General features: G+C 38.2%; 1 protein-coding gene across 2 annotated transcripts; it reads right to left on the reverse strand.

Moving 5' to 3' along the window:
• Nucleotides 1-571: 571 nt before the first annotated feature.
• Nucleotides 572-20,566, reverse strand: LOC148079838 (ATP-binding cassette sub-family C member 4-like). Of its 2 annotated transcripts, XM_087791521.1 has the most exons (31): nt 20,397-20,566; nt 19,702-19,812; nt 17,505-17,625; nt 15,576-15,800; nt 15,292-15,381; nt 12,523-12,686; nt 12,148-12,273; nt 11,547-11,796; nt 10,816-10,923; nt 10,636-10,725; nt 10,377-10,568; nt 8,785-8,879; nt 8,333-8,419; nt 7,026-7,122; nt 6,716-6,913; nt 6,432-6,569; nt 6,316-6,353; nt 5,361-5,464; nt 5,138-5,284; nt 4,979-5,058; nt 4,742-4,892; nt 3,973-4,092; nt 3,793-3,903; nt 3,627-3,727; nt 3,368-3,559; nt 3,136-3,291; nt 2,892-2,981; nt 2,659-2,831; nt 2,484-2,589; nt 2,122-2,256; nt 572-704 (listed from the first exon to the last, which is right to left on the reverse strand). In XM_087791521.1, exons 1-31 carry the CDS (start codon nt 20,468-20,470, stop codon nt 609-611), a joined length of 3,966 nt encoding a protein of 1,321 aa, XP_087647647.1. In that variant the 5' UTR covers nt 20,471-20,566; the 3' UTR covers nt 572-608. The 2 variants fall into 2 exon arrangements, with proteins under 2 accessions (XP_087647647.1, XP_087647646.1); XM_087791520.1 differs by having other exon boundaries at nt 2,659-2,981.
• Between the last annotated feature and the right edge of the window lie 466 nt (nt 20,567-21,032).

The following is a 21,032-nucleotide window of genomic DNA, read 5'->3' on the forward strand; positions in this document are numbered from 1 at the left end:
GTTCCAGAAGAACCTCCATCTGCCTTGAACTTTCCATCTTGTGTTGATGGTTTTACTTGGACCAACACTTTTTTATCCGTCATTCAAAGAACAATGTCCAGATAATAAAAAAAAGGTGATGTTTAATTACAATGTGACTTCACTATTTAACAAATGTACACATTTAAAGACATTCAAAATAAACAGCGGATACAGAACGGAAGGCACTTTAGAAGAGAGTGTACTAGTGTTAAGAAATGTCAACGTAAAAAAACAACTTGTCTGCTACATTCAACAGTTCTGATTGTCATGAAATCTTTTAACGCAAGCAAAAGGCAACTTCGTGATCATTAGGATATTACAATCTGCTGTACAAGGCCCTGATTTTCAGTCAGACGTTTAAAAAAAGAAGCAGCAATACTCGTTTGATACTGACATGCAGTAAAATAAATATTGATCAATGGGGTTTACAGCATAGATTTCCATCTTTTTTAAACCACATCATGAGCACGTGTGCTTCAGTCACATTCTCTTGTCAGGAAGTGAATCCTGGAGGATCTTCTGTGGCGAAGATCTGGAGCAGCACCGTGATGAGCAGGGACGCTCTGGAGGCTTCGAGGGGCAGCTTCTCACAGAGCCGTCTCAAAGATGACCAGGTTACCGTCGGCTGCTTCTATGAAGCCGTTGGCCGTGTCTGTGTCTGTGTGACTCCTGCTCTCAAAAGCCTGCGAAAAAACATAAATCAGTAATTCGAGTTTTATATTCCAAACCTTTTTTTTTTGCTGTTGCATATTTGTCACACTTTATTCATCAGGAACACTCAACTGAGTCAAGTCAGGCCTTCAGTTCTTTATATGTTTTAATGGGGTCTGATGGAAATTCTTGGATAAGTTGCGTCTCTTTTGAAGATTCAAAATTATAAATGACTTAATAACATTTTCCAGACTGATAGATTTTAATGATCCTATCTCATTTGATCCAGAATTTTTAGATCTCTGCATGATGTCTAGTTTTTGACGATCTTTGATGTCCGGCGTACAGATGGGCCCTTTGAACAAATAAGAACCAAGGATACAAAAAAACAGTGAAGTGGTGAAGTTGCATAAAGTAAAGCTTGATATATTAAGGCAACACAGATCCTACAATTGTTTGAAATTAAATCGGAGTGCTTTTTACTCCACTTGTTTTTGATGGTTTTTTTTTACAAACTATAACTTCACTTATTATGTTTAGCCATTTCCTCTTGTTATTCACAGGAGCAGAAGAATGACATGTTAGTTTCCTTAAAGAATTGCGATACAACATTGAGGCATATTGACAACGAGGCAGCTTGGATGTGTTTCAATATTCAGCCCAAAATATCATGGATCAGACACACTAGCACTATATTCCATGATTCACCAGCAATATAAAACATATATATATAAACCAAGTAAAACATACAGAATGCAAAATGAAAAAAAATAAATAGCCCATTAAGATACACATGGCCATATTTTACAGTCTTTCTTGAGTTAATATTCAATAAAATTACATTTCAATAAAATACTTACACTTCCAACCTACAGGTTGGTAGAATGATAAAGTATAACATGTGAAGAGATGGTTCAGTTGGATGACATCTGAAGTGTATAACGCATAAATACAGAAGAAATGGTCTTTAGGGATGTCACTTTAAGTGACTTATAGTGATATTCTAGGGATTTTCAAAGGGAGCCTTATTTGTGTAATTTCTACAGATCCACACAACTTTCTTCTACTCAATAACAATAAACAACATTTTTTTCACTTTGGTGGTAAACAGACAACTGTGATCCATTACTTCCAGCACACGCATGTGTTTTTCATGCACCGAGGCAGTGCATTGTGGGTGATAAACAGCTCTGAAGTGAACATTGATAGTATTTAGTGGGGATTTATGAAGTTGACTTCAGCTGAGAATTGGAACGACCCTGATTAGATTTCTTGCAGGAGAACAGTTGTGGCAGTAATTAAGCTTCACCTTTTCACACAGGTTTGGATTTTTCTCCGTTCAAAATAAAAAACCTGAATCTAAAAAGGTTGTGTTGCCTTCAGTTGTCTTTGACAAAAAAACCAAACAAATGTTTCCGTCTGAGTAACGGCAGTGAAAGGCCGTCTAACCTCTTTAGCTGCCTCCAGCAGTGCGGCAGCTTCTTGCCTCCCGGTCTGCTGCACCATCTTAGGGAAGATGCCGGAAGGATCCTGCAGTAGTGTGTATGGAGCGTCGTAGGCTTGGATTTTCCCTGCATCCAGCACCTGTCAAAGAAACAACACATGAATACACAGATTAAAACAGATTTTAAAAAACACATTTGGGACAATCTCCTGAAAAACCTTCTTAGGATGATTAACTTCATGATGAACCTTGAAGAACCCACTGATATCAAACCTGTCTTGACTTGTACAATATGACAATTGGAAAAGCAAGTCTACTAAGATCCGCGCCGCAGGCTTCTACAGAGACTCTTTCATTTTCCACTCACCAGGATGCGATCACTATCTATGATCGTGTTAAGGCGATGGGCGATGGTGAGCACGGTGCACTCTCGGAACTTTTCCCGAATTGTTTTTTGAATGAGTTCGTCCGTCCTGCAACAACAACGATTATTTTATGAGGAAGATTCAAAAAAGGCAGGGAGCTGGTTTTATCACGCTCACCTGGGGTCCACGTTTGCTGTGGCCTCGTCGATGATGAGGATGCGGTTCTTCCTCAGGACGGCTCGGGCCAGACACACCAGCTGCCTCTGACCCACGCTGAAGTTGGAGCCGGACTCTGCCAGAACCGTTTCCAACTTCCCAGGAAGCTCCTCCACCACGTTCTTGAGCTGGACCTGTGGAAACATGAAGACTTGAGTATTCGCAGTACTCTGGGGGGGAACGTGTGTCCTGACCTCCTGCAGGGCATTCCACAGTTGCTCATCCGTGTGCTCGTTAAAGGGGTCCAGGTTTTTCCTCATGGTTCCAGTAAACAACACTGGGTCCTGCAAATCCACAATAATGTTCATTAGGCAAGGAGCCAACCTTTTATCATTAAAAAAAGCCTCTAAAAATTCAATATAAACATGTTTTTGCTCCCGGGCCTAGATTTGACAACAAAATGCTGATTAAACACTCTGAGAAAAGACTCATGTTTACTTGAGGAATGATGGACATCTTCTGTCTCAGGTCATGAAGACCAATTTCAGAGGTCAGGACTCCATCTATATAGATGTTTCCTTCTGGCTCGGCCAGTCTGAAGAGAGCCGAGACGAGGGAGCTTTTCCCGGCACCTGTTCGTCCCACGATCCCGACCTGCATCCAAATTAAAGTATTAATTTCTTGAATATTTTAATGATTGCTTATACTTTGCACAACAAACATGGCTGACCTTTTCTTTTGGGTGGAACATCGCCCTCATGCTTTGCAGAACAACCGGTCCATCGGCAGAGTAGGAGAAGCTGACCCGGTCAAAGGTCACCTGGCCTTTGCTTGGCCAATCTGGCGGAGGGCGCTTCTGGGTTTGCCATGGTGCTTCACTTTCCAATTCTGTGTACTCCACCACCCTCTCCACAGAGGTCATCTGATGACGGCCGGACAAAAGTTCAGCACCCTCGTGGTGTTTGTGGGCAAATATGAAAAACTCTCACCATGTTCTCCACCTCGGCGCTCTGTCGGACCCCCCACTGAAACATCCCCATCAGGGTGACGGCGTAAGTAAGAGCCAATCCCACGGAGCCGGCGTCCAGCTCTGATGTGAGAAAAATATATTTTTTAATGACGCGGAAGTTTAAAACACGCACAGCTCTGACTCACGGTCTCTGAGCAGCAGGCAGCCGAAGGTCGTGATGGTCACAAAGACGCTGCATATTGCGTCCAGACGGAAAGCGAACCAGCGCGACGTGGTAAGAAACAGGAACCAGGCTTCTGCTCAAGAGAGAGACGCCTTAAAAGACTTGTTTTTTTTAGAAAGAAAGAAAAGAGAATCGAACAAACCTGAGTGCAGATTTTGATGTGCGTCAAATACTTGTTGAAAGCGCTCCTGCGCCCTGAAGGCCCTGATTGTCCAGAGACCCTGGAGGGACGAGGACAGGTGGGAGAAGACCGGACTCCGAGCTGCAAACGAAACAACACCACAGCTGAGTGAGGCCAGAAGTAAATATCATATCTTCATCATAGACAAGGATACATAGTCGACAGTGTTAATGACCAAATAATTGTAGCTTCTACTCTAACATCTCGTCAGCTAAGAGACAGCATGTCCTGGGTCTGCCCTGTGGACTTCTACAAGAGAGAAATAGCCTGACAACCTCACCAGCGAGGCGTCCAGGAGGCGTCCTAATCATATGCCAGAGCCACCTGAACAGACTCCTCTCCACATGGAGGAGCAGCGGCTCTAATCCGAGCTAAGATGACTGTGCTTCTCATCCTCTCCAGCCACGCTCCATAAATTAAAAATGTATGTCAAAAGTGATCAATGGCTGTGATTGGTTTGCTGGGCGGCAAAGCATTATAAAAGCTGTTAATACGCAATGACGTTGAGTTGGAAGCTCAAATTGTTGTTTATTTAAACAATTGGAAAAAAAAAGATCAATTGTATTATTCAATTATGTATAAGATCATGTATGTAAAAAAAACAACAAACAAAGACATGAAATGTGGTCCTTGATAGAAGTATCCAACTTCTTAGTAACATTGCTTTTATCGCTACAAAAGTTAATCTGATCAAAGCCCCCCTTAGTTTAACTGGCCTGGTGACACTCACTGGTGGACTCCAAACGCTTGATGTCTCTTGATGTCTGCAGGAAGTAGCGACGAAGGAAGAGGAAGCCGATAAGAAGAGGGACTACAGGGATGAGGATCCAGGGGATGACAGAAGCTGCAACTGCGATTACTCCGAGGATCTGAAGGAAAACCTATTCAAAGATAAAAAAAAGAATGAGAAAAAAAGGCTATATTTGCTACAGACAAGGCCAATGTGAAAATGCGACTCACAACCCACCTGAATAAAGTCCACAAAGGTCCATGGCATGTTGGAATCCAGCTGGCCGATGTCCTTTGAAAATCGGTTCAAAACTCTCCCTGAGACATTGCAACATCAAAATGAGGAATAAAATAAGAAATCCTTCAAATGATTACATTGAAATCAAACTGCTCTCACCGATGGGGTTGATGTCAAAGAAGCGCACAGGAGTTCGGAGGATGGTGTCGAACATTTGGTTGTGCAACGATTGTGCACATCTCACTAGCACGTTGAACAGAATCAAATTGCGGATGAAGCCAAATACAACAGTGGCTAAAGTCAGACCTGCAAGAAACAGACAGAGAAGATCAATCAAACAACAGAGATGATTAAAAGCGAATCTAACGTTTTGCTCAAGTACCTCCATAAACACCAAGGAAGAAATCAATATTGAGCTCCTTGGTCACGTTTTTCCCGTTTTCAACGATGGTGCTGTTTACCTCGATCTTTTCCTGTTCCTTAGCCCTGGTGTTGCAAAATATAAACAGTAGTTTAAAGGATTGTTTGACAAATACAGATACATTTTTTGAATTCAAAAGCATAATTATAAACTCTAACTCTTTACAGACAGAGGTTGTATTGGCAAGAATCTGTCGATATGATACGTATGCTTTAACGATATTATATATTGTGAATCTGTAGAACTGTTTTTTTTTAATAGAAGAAAACTGTCATAGCACAGTAAACACACAATGCTTAATATCAGATTACTAGGTGAAAACAGAGGATCTTTATGTCTGTATCTATGATCTGTATTTCACAAGTGAGAAATTACAAGCAAAACAAGAGAATATTTTCTAATAATATATGTTAATTGTTGATTTAAAATCAAAAATAAATATTTTTACAGTATCTTGAAAAAGAAAATTGCGATATTTAACTGTACCTTTACTTTCTTACACCCCTTGTCAGAGTCAGATGAAATACTGTAAAATTAATATTTTTTATAGAAAAATGTAAATCTTTGGTACATCATTAAAATTTCTTGTGAATGTACTTTCACAGTGGGACTCCATTTGGATACAAACTTCTACCAAATAAGACTGCTACAAAAAAAATATGAAAAACTCCCTTTTTCAAGAGTACGACTCAAAACTTTTTTTTTTCTTAAAAGTATTGATCTGAAGCAAAAGTAGTAGTAGAAGTAGAAGCAAATCTACTGCTTGATGTGTTCTTTCTCTTGTAGGTTTTTATGCCTTTTCCCCCAAATCGAATATATAAATTCTAAAATAAACGCTCTGGCATCACCTACAGTTTACCAGTAGAGGGCGAACAGTGACCACAGACACGTCTTCACTTCTACTCAATGTACGCACCAGTAGGCCAGCCACCAGTCCTGCATGATGTAGGACACCTGAAAGATGATACGTTTTGTCATGTTGTGACGATGATATAATGACAGAAACATTGATCAACTGTTGGCGACGTCTACCTGAGCCATGATGTTCATGACGATGACAAATAAAAGAAAGACCACGCTGGCTCCGGCTCGCAGGTATTTCATATAGAGACTCACACCGATGTTTCCTTCGGCGCGACTCTCTTCTGCCATCGTGTGCACGGGCTCCGCCTGCGTCACAACAAGTTGCCTGATTTAATTAAGAAACACAAATGACGCAGTATAACATAATGTGACCAAACACAGCTTGGTGTTTAAAAGATTCAATCCTGGTTCTTTAGACAATTTATGTTGAATACACAATTAACAGAGCGAACCTCCAACATGTCTCCATCTTTGACCGAGTGCACAGATGAGGTCTGTGACATCACAGAGTTCTGGGACAAAGTGCGACTACGGCTGGTGAGGTTTGAAGTGGTCTGCTGCTCCTCCTCCTCTTCCTTCTTCAGGAGCGAGGTGAAGTCCACACCAGACCTCTGCAGCTCTGTGTACGTGCCCTTCGCCACCATGTGACCCTAAAAAAACACACACAATTAGAGAGACCAGCATCTGGACCTCTGCTTAAATCCAGAGAATCTGGCTATTAATGGGGTGATTGGATTTAAAAACTCATTACAGCTCACTCACCTCCTTTAGAACAACAATCTGGTCCGCAGCTTTCAGGTACTGCAGCTGGTGGGTGACCAGAATTCGGGGCTTGTTTTTCAGCAGGCCACAGATGCACCTGAAACGTTCACATGTGAACAGTTTTATTTTACCTTTTACCTACCAGAGTAGCAGCACAACTCTCAACCCCTGTGGTGCAAGACAAATAAATCCACCATCTGAGAAGGGCAGACATTGTGAGGCGATTGTTATGGTTTAAAGGGGTTTCTGGTGTTATCAATGTGAACCGAGGGCCACTGCTGTGATGCAAAACAAAGTTTCCGTAGGTCAAAAGACAAAAGACTCTCCTGTTGGAGCAACTTCCTGTGCAATGGTTCAAAGAAACAACCAGTTGTTCTAGTAAGTGCTTTGTACTTTGCCAAACACTATTGAACGATTCAATGATTAATGAGAGGCAAACAGTCAGAAACTGATCCTGTTGAAAGTTGTTTTTTTTCAATCTCTTGGTTGTCTGGTGTGTGAGACAGGTGGGACTGAAGATGTGTGGTACGTTTATGGGCATCAATATTTAGCTGATTATCTGGTTACAATATTTAATGTGTGTCAAATGTAAAATGTTAATGAACTACAAAGGTACAAGCGTTTAAATAGGCATACTGAGAGAGATTATCGATGTTTAGAGACCTCCAATAAGAATCAAACTGATGTTGGACTTTGATGGGTGATTGATGAAGGTCAAACACAGATAAGATAGATAGAACCTACAAGAACAAAATGATAATCATACATCCTGTAACACACAGTTTGGTAAATATCCTTTTACTAAGCCTGTGACCTTGACTTATAAAAGATTGTTGGACTACCTTAGCAGGAAAATAACATCCTATTTAACTTTACACAAAAAAGGTCACAGAGTCATATTTTGTAATAATATTCTACAAAAAGTAATCTTAGCAGTGGAAATTCGCATTGTTGGTTAAATAAAACAAATTCGTCCAAAGTCAATAATAACAAATAATATTCTTTTTTTGAACTACTATACGTTCACTGTAGTAACAGTTAAAATGGGGAAAAATAAAACAAGAAACAAAACATTATTTTCTATGATAGTTTTTGACATGATAACAACAAGTTATATGATTAACGTTATGATATGAATATGAATGATCATTTGGATTTGTATACCAGTTTCAACAAATGTACTTTTATTTGTACCAGGCATTAAAATCAACAAGAAATTAAAGAAAACAATTATATTTATATCATCCCATGACTTCAGGCAATCAGCAAGTTGAATAACAAAAAAACTGCAAACTCTCAACACTCACTGTTGGAACAGATGTCGCCCGACCTCTGCATCGACTGCACTCAAAGGATCATCCAACAGGTAGATGTCTGCATCGTGATACACAGCCCTGAACACACAGTGAGGTTTCACCTCATCATCATTTTGATAATCTACTAAATAGGAAATATACCAGTAAAACCAGCTTTAGAATAAACCTATATAGAGGGATCAGGTTTACTTAAGATTGTTTTAACATTGCAGATTAGAAGTTGCTAGTTAAATTCGAAAAAAAAACCCACAATTTTTTTAAACTACTTGTTGCTTTAAATATTTTGAGATGAATTCAAATATTTTATGAATCAATTTACATGGATAGAATCATGACATTGTTATTAGTCAATAAACAGCAAACTAAGTACAAGCTGAACACGTATATTGAAGAACAGTAGAGTTTCTGTTAAAACGTTTCCAAGTATACATTTAAAGCATTACCTGGCCAGATTGACACGGGCCTTCTGCCCTCCACTGAGAGTCGCTCCTCTGTCCCCGATAAGTGTCTGATCTCCATCTGGAAGCAGCTCCATGTCCTGAAACATCAGGGAAGCAAAATCTTCAAAGATAATAATATTAAATAAAAATGAATTGCGTGTTTTAATAATGCTGCAGTGTGTTGAATCTACACATGTAATAACTGATTGATAACTTGCTATATAAAAAAATACTAAACTAAGAAGTATTCAGTAGTAAAGAGAAGTTATTAAACTTTCTTTAATTACATAATCAAGTAGCAACTCGATATGATAAGATAAACTTAACCAACTTCTCCTTTCTTCGTTTGTCTCTCCCTATGGAGCAATGGACCCATTTTAATTTACATGGGGGTCGTCTGCCTCCCTTCCCTCCCCCTTGCAACCACCAAAAAGAGTTCGACATCTTGAAATCTCCCTTACTAAGGAAGTATGCAATATATTTGTTTTAACTTGCATACAATTAGATGCATTTGAATTTCCATGCCGGTCTTTTGCCCCCCCCGTGACCCTTTTATCTTGACCTGATTGAGTTTCCCTCCCCCATTCCTCCCCACGATCACTGCGGGGTCAGTAGTTTACTTGCTATCAACTTTACTTTGCAAGACATTTTGTGGAGAAGTTACAGAGTCATTAAGATGAGGCTGACACACAGTCTTAAATTGATCATCCAAAAGCAAAGGAAAAGCTTTAGTCAAAACACAGAAAAGATTTTGAAGGCTATAATATGCCAGACATGTTGCTACAGGTTTAGGAAGGGAAGCCTGTCATGTCATGTTAGCGTGGACAGTTCTTAAGGTTCAACATTCCAGTTACAAAATGAATTTAATAAATGTATTCAACACAATGTTATAATTATACAACTATGTATTGTGGTTTGATTTGAACTAATCTCATGCCACAACAATAGACTTTACAGGTGTAAACAATAACCCAGACAGATTTTGACTCAGACTCAGTCAGACTTTACTGTGTACCAACATGAGTAAGAAACAGAAAGCTCACACAGGTCCCCTTCAGGGGATTAATCTGCTATAAAAACATGTTCCCGAGGCAGAATTAATGCTGAGTCGGCCACTGGGGGACTCACTGAGTGAACGGCAAGATGGCTACAAAAAACATCACTTGTGCCACTGAGACAGCATTGTGATGACAGTGGATCAAAACGGGTGATCCGTGGATCACAAAATACATAGACACAAGCCTGGACCCCATTGACTACGTAGATAAGTAAAAAGTTATGCTAAACGTCCCAAAGTCAAGTCAAGCTATAGCAGTAAGCATTGCAAGCATTGCTTTATAGACCAATCGTCTTATAAACACAAATGATTCTATTTCAAATAAACATTTAAAAACCACAACAGTGAAAAGCAGGAAGACTGATATTCTCTGATGGCTTAATTCAATCACACACACCAATGATCAAATGAATAAGGCCCTTCACGAACCCCAAACAGAACGTATCATCAGATTGTTGTTGGACGGAGAAAACGATTGAACCTAATGATATGATCCACACAAGATCTTAAGGTTATGAAAAACGACATCATCACTTACCCTTTTCAAAGCACAGGCACGTATGACTCGTTCATACTTCTGGGGGTTGAAATCTTTCCCAAAGAGGATGTTGCTGCGGATGGTCCCAGGGAACACCCAGGGCTGCTGGGCAGCGTAAGTCAACTGCCCTTTAACTTTCAGCACGCCTTTCTCAGGTGCAAGCTCACCAAGGATGGAGCTCAGCAGGGACGACTGGGCGGGAAAAAGAAGATTGGTTATCGGAGCGCTGAATAATGCGGACGACTGATTGACCTCGTACCTTTCCAGCACCCACTGGTCCGATGACAGCCAGCAGCTGGTTTGAATTGAGATTAAAGGAAACGTTCTGCAGGGAAGGAGCGTCTAGTCTCTGTCGGCAGAAGCAAAACAAATTGAATGATCAAATTCTTCAACTTCTCCCAAATTAAAATCCAGTTCTTTTTATTAATTGATTTCTGACCTTGTCCCAGTAACATATGAGGTCCTGCGCTTCAACAGAAGCGTCTTTCTTCTCATCCTTTAGCAGGGTTGAGCTGGACTGAGTGATTTCATCCAGCATCAAGAACTCCTTCATATTAAAAAAAACAAAAACATCTTTAAGCTTTAAGAAGCAAAACAAATGTATTCTTCTTCTTCATGCTTGTTAGAGGGTTATGCAGCACTAACTAATTGAAACAGTCTAGTAGGATATTTTATGACTAGCAGTTGACCAGCACTTGAGCAGACGTCAAACTGGGCAGAAAGGTTGACGTTTTTATCAAGGCTGGGCAGATCTGCCAAATCACTGTGACTTGACCAGACTATGAAATCTTATTTAAACTTAAGTGACATGGTAAAAAATGAAGAAAGTGGACAAAAGGTGCCTTTTAACTAGGATTTAAGTTTGAACATTAACTCAAGAAAACATTATATGATTAAAGGTCAACACATGCATTACAGTATCAGAGTGAATTTGTAACTGAAGGTCCACAAGCAACTGTTAAAATTAAACACTTAGAAACAACAAACTAACACAAGAGATTATGTGAAATGGTGGTAAAGTTCTGATTTTAAAGAAGTGTTATTATTTAAAACTAAATAAAAATGGAAACTATTCTAGTCAATATGCTCCTGTTTTATTCCTCTCTTCGCAACCTTCAAAAAAACATTTTACTCTAACAAGTTTGAATTTCACAAATATTCCCAACACACCTGAATCCTGCGGATGCTGACTCGAGTCTCAAAGAGCTTCTCAATGGCGTTTGGGAAGAAGAGGGTGACGGTGAGACGCACAGAAGAGTAGAGGGCAACTGTGACAAAGACACCACTGGCAGAGATGGAGTTTCCCAACAAAACGTATAAGGTGAACGTGACGAGGAGGATGATTTTGCTTGCACAGAAGAAGGAGGCCATGTTCAGACCTCTGAGGTAGGAGCTCAGCATGATTTTGGCTATCTCTTTTCTAAGAAGGGGAGGGACAGAAAACATATTCATTGTTGATAAATAATTCATTTGTTTTGTTTGTATGTTTTTAAATAAATGAGAATCAGGAAAAGTTTAAAGATGTACAAAGACGTACAAAGATGTTAATTTAAGATTGTATCATATTTTTTACACCTAGTTCTGTTTGCAAAACTAAGTTTTGACAAACAAAGACCAAAGATATCCTTGCAGGAAAGAGAACTATACATTTTATGAAAGTAACATTACTTGTTTATTATGTCAAGAAACTGAATGAAGATGATCTTGTGTGAGCCAAAAAAAGAAAACATTCCAAACAAAGTCCGCCTTCATCGGCTTTCCAAATGTTTACCTTCTGACTTCTGACACCAGAGCAGCGAAAGGTTTCTCCCAGGCGTACATTTTGATAATCCTAATCCCAGACACAACTTCATTCATTGTCCGGATTCTATTGTCTGTCAGGATTGCAGTCTTGCTCCTGTTGGCATAAAAAATGTTAAAGGAGTTTTGTATCTTTCTGAAGATGAGAAATAAAATCAACAGCAGATATTACAAATTCTGTGACTAATTATTGTAAATATAATTTCTCCGCCATCATTTCTCTCAGGCTTTCGCAGGAAAAATTACAAGAACTTTAACTTGCAGGAAAGGTGTCCCCAGCACCAGTCATTGCTTTGTTTTGACAGATGACTATGGACTTTATGTATAATTAAGAAACCTGTCTTACCTGAACTTGGAGAAGAGTCTTCCAAACAAGGTTTGCACAGGCATTAAAAACATTAGGACGACCATGCCTGCCAAGCAAGATGGACCAATTTCCTGCCAAAGTAGCCCTGTCACTATGGCAGCCTGGAGGGGCCCCACCCACAAGTAGTGTAGGAATATTGTGACCTGAAAAAATAAAATAATTGTCTGAGTACCAAAATGGCTGTAAGACAGGAGTAATAAATAACCCAGGAAGACAAAAGAGGGTGTGCACATTATCTCATTTTACAACCCCTGTTTCATGTTTCAATTTATGTTTTCATATTTCAGGGATCACTGTTAGGTAACATAAAATAGTTTTCAATCCCAAAACCATTCATTCTATCAGCAAAATGTTGCTTATACTGTGGAAGCAATACCTTCTTCGTTGACAAACAGGTAAAAAAAAAACATACACATGTTACAAAAAGACTCGCTTTTTTTTCTTGGTCTTACATTTGAAAATACTTTATGCATGTAACGATACTTTTGGTTTGATAGTCTACATTTTCTAGAAGAGACCTATGACGGTCATTGAGGCTCAGCTAAAATTGGAATTGTCAATTTATCCAAAAGAAATGTCATTTAAATTCTTAAAATTGCCATTATTTATATATTTATTTTAAACAATTAATAGATATGGCAAATGATCTAATAAAGATAATAAAATTAAAGTTTGGCTCAAACCAGAACAACTGATTGACAGCAGAATGATGTTGATGTTAAGTAATGATCACTCGATCAGGCGCAGTGGTTTCTACCTGAGTGAGAAGGTGTGATGTTAGGAAACATGGACCCACCTTACGATTGGTTAATACTCTGTGGTGTCTTACGTGATTGGCTAAATGTACGCAAAAAGGGCCAATGTTCATTATTAGTTAAACAAATAATAGTGTGTGTTTAATTGATAAATATGCAATTTGTTCAATTATGGCCATTTTTCTGTTTGGCTTTAAGTCCATACTTGATCAATTCTGCCTTATTTTCAGGACTGTTGGTTAGCTTCTTTGGTCTTTTCCTTTTATAAATCTATCAATTTTGTGCTTACTTACTAGCTGAAAGCTACTTGGTAATGTGCGCCAACAGATAGCTTGACACAGAATGTGACATCATCACAGGTGGTGTCTTTAGGTACTATCAGAAGATCAAGGTAGTTTGCTTGTTGAATGTTCAGAACAAATGGTTAAACAACATTTCACATTTTATTGTATTATATTATCCCTCCCTTACAATTTTCTGAGCCCACCCTCTGTGACCCCCACTTTAAAAAAAACCCTGGTCTTAAACCTTCAGACTCATGTTAGATGTTGAATGTCAGGGTCCTGCTAAATAGCCTGAGAGCACAGCTTGATGTAATTCACTAAACACACAAAATCCCTGGGAACCATCAACTCTGACCTTCTCATTAAAGCAAGTCCTGAGACCAATGCCAAATTCCTGTCAGGAATATGAAGAAAAAAAGCAGGCTCTTCCAATTAATAACACCCACGAGTGAACTTCTTGGTACAGGACATTTAATAATCAGGGTAATGACTTAATTGTGATCATCTAATAACGTTTTATCTATCTCTCTATCTAGCAACTGGCATGATTAAAGATCATTCTTAAATCAGCACAGAATTGTTCAAATGTAGTGTTGCGCGTAAGAAAAGGTTCACTTGTGAATAGCTCAAATCAGAAAGTGTAAGTCACATCTAGTCAGGAGAAAAGAGAATGAAGGAGAAAAAATATATAATAAAGGAGAAAAAATATGGATCTATCTCTGTCACATCACATGAAACTGGATAGTGCTTTCATATCTCCACAAAGCTTCTCTCATTCTCCCTCTGTCTGTTGTGAAAAGTTACATTAATCATATGGGAACAGGTTTCACAAAAAAAAAGAAGAAAGGTTTTTGGAAGGCCAGTGTAATGATGAAATGATCGTACATTTGGCCAGTTGTTGGACCTCTGGCTGAACAGTGTATGATGGACCAATTACAGAACAGATACGAAAACTGTCGTCTACCTGGCGGCAACACTGTGAATGTAATACTGGGAAGTAAATGTTGAAAAGATCTTAAGCTACCGTATATTAAAGGGTCTTTTCATTCCCCGAGGCTCATATTTATTGGAGTAAAGCTCTTATTAAAATAACATTAATTTGAACTGGAAAAGCAACATTGCACATGAGGTTCTATTCGTGTCAACAACCGTTTCAGGAATGGTGACCTTGAAAGCTCCCATAATGCTTTGTCTATGGGCCAACCAATCACAGCCGTTGATCACATTTTAGTCAGAGCAACATGGGCCTGGATTTTAAATAAGCTACTGTAGCAACCAATATGCCAACACTAAATAGAGAAGTGTGCAAGAGGCATGATGGGAGTTCAATGTTTCGTTGGAACCATAAGTAAGTAGGTGTGGTAACTAGCTTTTAAGTTTATCTGCTGTTTTTCTTTATGAATTACCTGTTTGCAACAGAGTTTGGAACATAGTTCCATTCCTGATGGCAGCTTGCCACAATATATATTAAAATATGCAGTAACATCATGAAGATGCAATGCTGTAGAAGGTAAATCGCAATATGGCTAAGGGACTACAGTAACCGTATTATCTTATCAGCTTTACTGGTACTGAAAGTCTGTATACATGTTAACATGAGAAATGTCCGTTCATTATCTTCTCCAAAACACTGGAATCTTTAAAGGTCAAAATATAAAGATGCGTCCAGATTTGGCTTGTGTTCCATAAAGTGGATAATCGTGACTTACTTCGTCGAACTTGTTAACATCATTGGAGAGGAGATTGACAATCTGGCCGGTGGTAGTCTTTCCCATGGCTGAACTGCTGAGACACAGAGCCTGAGGACAAGATGGTGAAATACAGATAGTGATTCAGCACAAAGGCTCATACATCAGCGTCTTCAAATTAAGAAGATTAAAATAATGAATAGGATTTTATTTTTACTGTAAAATACATGATCACCCTCCAGATGTGATTCGTGACAAAACTTAAAGGAATTATCACCAGAATGCTATAAACAAAAAGTACAGACCTTTTTATACAGCATGTGACACATTGCCACTCGTATCTTCATGCCAGCCCTCTGCACATGGTAAAAGTAGAGATGATGGAGAACAGCCAGACCGATGGTGCAGAGAGACAGACCAGCAGCGTAACCAAGGGTTTGGTAAAGTGACGTCCTGTCGTTTGGGTCATACTTTTCAAAATAACGGATGATTTGTCCCAAGATGACCGGCTGGACCAGATGAATTGCCTCCTATGTTGAGTAAAAGGACACAAAGTTATTTTTATAGAAACTGCAACTTTTATTTGCAATAATGACATGTTTAACTGCTAACAGTCATGCTGTTGTGATCACATTGTTTATAAGCTGCATGTTAAATTGTTAAAGCTACATTTATTTTGGTTGAATTTTTAGCTATATTCATTTTCCAATCTCAAACACATGCAAACTTGGGTCACTCTGGCAGGCTATCAGTAAAGTTAATTTATAAATTAATTAATAAAAGTTTTTAACGATCATGTTAGTTTGTAAAGAACTGTCATTTATTTGTTAAAAACATGTGGCAAATGTAATCACATGTCAACTAAATGTCATTGGTATGAGAGTGTATTTTGGCTTTTTCCAATGGAGGAAGCAACATTTTTATGCTTCTTATCCTTTTAAGAATTTTCACATGTGAAGCACTTTGCATAATGTTGATCTGCAACACAACTGTTGATCGATTGGGTGACTTCATTTCTAGTGTTTGTGGTGTTTTTTTTAAAAATGCTTAATTTACCTTAATATATATATATAAATTTACAAACGTTTAAATATATTTGCGCGTTCTAAAGTCTGTTTCAATTAAATAAAATGACTCATCTATTAAAATCAAACATAAACTATATTCAGAAGACTAAACATTTAGTTAACTTATATTTTTAAAAGAAACCTTTGCTGACTTTCAAGGGTTTCAATGGAATGTCATACAAATATTCTCCCCAATAAGCAGCTTTGAAAAGAAAATAGATTATTCAAAGAATTAAACAAGAATAATGAAAATAAGGCAAACGTTATACATGCCCATTTATTAACACAGTGAATTTTTTTTTTTTTTTTTTTCGATGATTTATTATAGACTTAAGTAACTACAAACATGGTAATAATGTATAACAGCTTAACAAACACTTGGTGCAATGAACAGAGAAGGTTTTAATTAACATGTTAGCACCTGTCCGTCAACACGGATAACAACATGAAAACAGCTGATGAGATATGAAGGAGTGTCTTTAAAGCTGAGTTACATCTGCATTCTCGGGGCATTCAAAGAAATCATTGTTTCACAACAAAGACCACCTTCCAGTTAGCTCGAGACAATTCTCTTCTAAATGATTTGTCTTCAAAAAACTTAAAACGCAAAAGTTGGAACAGCCCATAAATAAACATCTATGAGTCATTACGTCAAAGTTGGTTGGTTTTTAAGAAGTATGTAATCCGGAACCCCTGTTTGAAAATGATTGCAGAACAGCTGTGCTTGGAGAAGGCGTTTATGTGTTTGCGTAACTTCAGCCTCTCGGTCTTCAGTCTAAATCGAGCTTGGGCTTAGAACATGTGTAAATTTTATGAATTATCACTGAAGAATGAAGATGATTTCAACATTAAAAAAATACACCACCCTGGTGGAAATATTTCAAAGAATAATTGGGCTAAAAGTTGTATTTACCACTTCACCCGCACTTTAAAAAGAAAAAAAACAAAGCATACAAATACTTAAATGTATTCAACATTTATGCGTCATCCTTGAGTTACATAAACACAGCATGAATTCAAGTGTTAAGGTCTTCACGGCCTCATCAAGATCACAGTCTTCAAGAAAGCACAGAAACTTTTTCCAAAACAGGATACCGTTACTTCTTTTCTAGAGCTAGAGCAGAGGTTAAATTCCTCAGCCAGAAGTCATAAAGAAGACACACTAACCTCGACCAGGGTGAAAAAGCCCAGCACGGCATATCGTTTCCAGTGGCACTTGATGATGGCTCTTGACAGTCGAGGAGGCCGCATGTCTTTGGTGGCCTTCTCAAATTCATGTTCCCAGCATCTGTCATCAAAAATGATTTGCTTGTTAACCAAATCTAAACGTATAAAATCAATTAAAAAAAACAGTTGTAGAATGTAATGAACTACGATGTAATTCGAGCGGCCACATTTAAAACAGATGTTAGTCACACATGCTAATCAGATGGTTTTACAAGATAACCAGCAACCAAAAGAAATCCAAAACAAAAGTAACAGTGTATTGAAAGAATAAGGCTTTTTATTTGTTGAATTATTTTTGACTTGATTCATCTTTTAAAACGTCCTCTATTGGGGCTTAAACTTTTTTTTGTTGACATTTCACCATCAAGGAATCTCAAAAAGCGATCAGAGATAATAACATTAATATAACAACTTTCCTCTTTAGGAGAAAGTGTGGACAGAGGAGCCATGGGGAAGATCTAACACGGTGGGAAATTAAAATTACACATCAAACAACTTGTGACCAACAGTTTAAATGTGTGTGAAAACTGATTTGAACATAAAAAATCGCTCCACAAACATGGACATAATCAGCATCTTTTCATTGGCTTGGCCTCGCCGTAAGTAAAACATTGGCAGGAACTGAGTCACTCTCAGATAGCTCTAAGACCCTTTGACACAAAGAGGTAATAGATATACAAAACAACACACAAAGTCAGGTGTAAATGATAATGAATGGAAAACACACATCAAGAAGCTTGTTTAGTTCACATTTACTTATGTAGTAATAAGACAATAAACTACCAAAGAGTAAAAAAAACAATCTCTAAATGGGACCGTTTTGTTGCAGAGAAACCAGCAGAGAGCTCCTGCTGATTCAGCATGTGTTGAGATTTATGTTTAATGCACTTAACTTTCCATTTGTTTGCCTGTCATGCCATTTTGTTTCTGCTGTTTTTTTCTGAAGGTTGGTCCCTGAAAATAAACATTAAAGGGACTAATAAGTTTATTTGAGTGTGTTTTAAATAGATCTTGAACCTCTATTGTATCATCAGCATGTGTCTGTTTGTACAAAACTCTCTTTTCATTGAAATATTTACATTTGAAAATGTGCTTAAGCCCCGCCCACTGAGAGTGCTTAGTCAATTACGGATGTTTTGAACTTTATATTGTAATAATTTGAAAATATCATCATGATGGAGAGGAGAGGAAGACTCCAATGTAGCGAGTGACTCAGGAAAGTTCGAGTTTGACATTAATTGCACTTTAAACTGGTCGATTGTGCAAAAAAGGTTGGGGACACCTGCCTATACAATGTCAAGTGTAAATACTTTTCTTCTTTTTACCCTATTATATCATAATAGGACCAAATAACTATCAGTTGCTCTTCGATTTCTAAAGATTTAAATAAAATTAATGTTGTGTAAATAAAAACCACATACTTCCCACCAGTGCTACCAATTTATATTTTTGGGGGTAATATAGAAAAAGCTCAAATATGCAGAAGAGATGTGATCATCTTTGGTCAGATTTATAGAGTCTATCTTCAAACAGTTTATGCTTCTTCTTATCTCACCAAGCTTGAGATGCCACAATGCTGTGAATTATAGTCACGTAATCTCCAAAAGTCGGCGCAAAGACCTTTTTTTTTCTCTCGTTGGGATATGTTTATAAGAAAGCACCTGGATCGGGTTCTCTCATATAAACATGAAACTTGAAGACCATTTACACCAGAAAAAAAAAGTATTTACTTACTGAACTTTCTGACATATAGTCGTTTAGTCACATGTTAAACAACACCTGTTGCCAAACAACACACCTTACATTTTGCGACTCTTATCTCACTGTGTAATGATGATTTACACAAGATAATAAACAAATATGCTGTGCAGTCCTCTCACGCTGCCTGCTGTTTTTGCATTTTTTAGAATCAGAATGTTCTGCACATGCACACACAAGTAGGGTGTTAGCAGAAAACCACCAAACAAAAAATGTTGTTACCATGCCATGTGAAAATATTTCACCAAAGTTTTAATTATAGTCTTAATTACTCAAGTGTGCAACTGGTATGTTGAAAGGTGTTTGATTCTCATTTTTTTTACGATTATATATATAGCAGTATGATGCAAACATAGGACTTCCAGATGATGGGTTTTACCTTTGCAAATCCTCTCCCAACTTCTCTGACCTGTCCTCCGCTAGCACTTCGTACATGTCATCTTCTTCCAACCTGCGTTTGTACCCGGTACGAAACAATGGGTTGAGCCACCTGTTGAACACACAAAAATGACATGAGCGTTTGGGTAAAAGAACAAGATCAAGATCAAGATGAGGACATGTTATTATTTTTTTAGTTCTTTTTACAGGAAGGTGGGAGACAGTTTTCCAAGTGTTCAATTAAACAGGAAACACTCCAGGAAATGACATAAGATGTTACTGAGGGAGGGAAAAAAACTCAAAGACATGAGCTTAACCATTTGCGTATGTATTATATGTTGAATATTTCTTGTTTTTTTCGACTCTGACAACTTCTTTTGTTTAATTAATTCTACTAGAAAAGTGCTGTACTATCTAGAAAATAAACACTTGAGGTACTTACTTTCACTTTAAGAAAATATACAGAACATAAACTGCTTTGGTCTAAACGGTCCATAAGTACTACGAGTACTACTACTACTACTAGAACACATTGTGGTCTATCTTAAACTTGTGGTATTACAGGCTATACCGGTGTCTCAAATGCGTCAGTACAGGTAGAACAGAGAAGTAAACACCGTCAAAAAAGGGAATTGAAACATCATGTTAAGAGTTTGAAGTTTGAAGTCGTTTTATGTCCGCGTTTCGATCACTTACCAGAAGAATATCTTTGAGAAAATATTCGCCGTCGCTGCCGGGTTCGTCTTGACATCTTTGCCGACTTTTTCCATCGTCCTCCGTCCTCGCCTTCAGGGAAAAAAGTGGCTTTACTTTAGAGAAAGAACCGGTTGGTTAACGGTTCGAAGGTGATGTTCGCCTTCAGCTCTTACGTGATTACGGAGCACATTGCATAGATCTGCCATGTCTGGCTCCGCCCGCCTCACTGCTGATTGGTGGACGGAGCCGCGTTGCTATAGGCTGGAGCGACCGTCAATCAACATAGTGACCGAGGTCTTCCTTAGCCAATTGCTAAAGAATATACTATTGACACAGTTGACTGAAGATCAACTGTAAAGCAAGTGGCTACTAACTAGTTAACTTCTCACACGATGAAAATGTTTTAAATTACCTCAAAAGGAAAAAAATGATTATTTTGGATAAAAAGTTTAAAAACTACCGAGTGGGTTTAACTACATTATTGTATAACGTCCCAATTATAGTGTAATATTCAGCAAACATTTATTAAACTCAATTGTAGGTTGTTTATTGTTTTGTTGGGGTTCTATTTTAATATATTAAATTATTAGAAGTGATACATTTCCATGCTTGACTCTTGAGTCCAAGATGCGTATT

This window comes from Callionymus lyra, chromosome 5 (genome assembly GCF_982586985.1).
Source record: "Callionymus lyra chromosome 5, fCalLyr1.hap1.1, whole genome shotgun sequence".
Taxonomy (NCBI): domain Eukaryota; kingdom Metazoa; phylum Chordata; class Actinopteri; order Syngnathiformes; family Callionymidae; genus Callionymus; species Callionymus lyra.

Excerpts from the sequence above, each read along its gene's own strand:
- LOC148079838 (XM_087791520.1), bottom strand. The coding sequence starts at position 20,470 with ATGGAAAAAGTCGGCAAAGATGTCAAGACGAACCCGGCAGCGACGGCG. Across the intron at positions 10,569-10,635 it reads GACCAGTGGGTGCTGGAAAG|TCGTCCCTGCTGAGCTCCAT; the intron begins GTACGAGGTCAA and ends TTTCCCGCCCAG. Across the intron at positions 7,123-8,332 it reads GGGCGACATCTGTTCCAACA|GTGCATCTGTGGCCTGCTGA; the intron begins GTGAGTGTTGAG and ends TGAACGTTTCAG.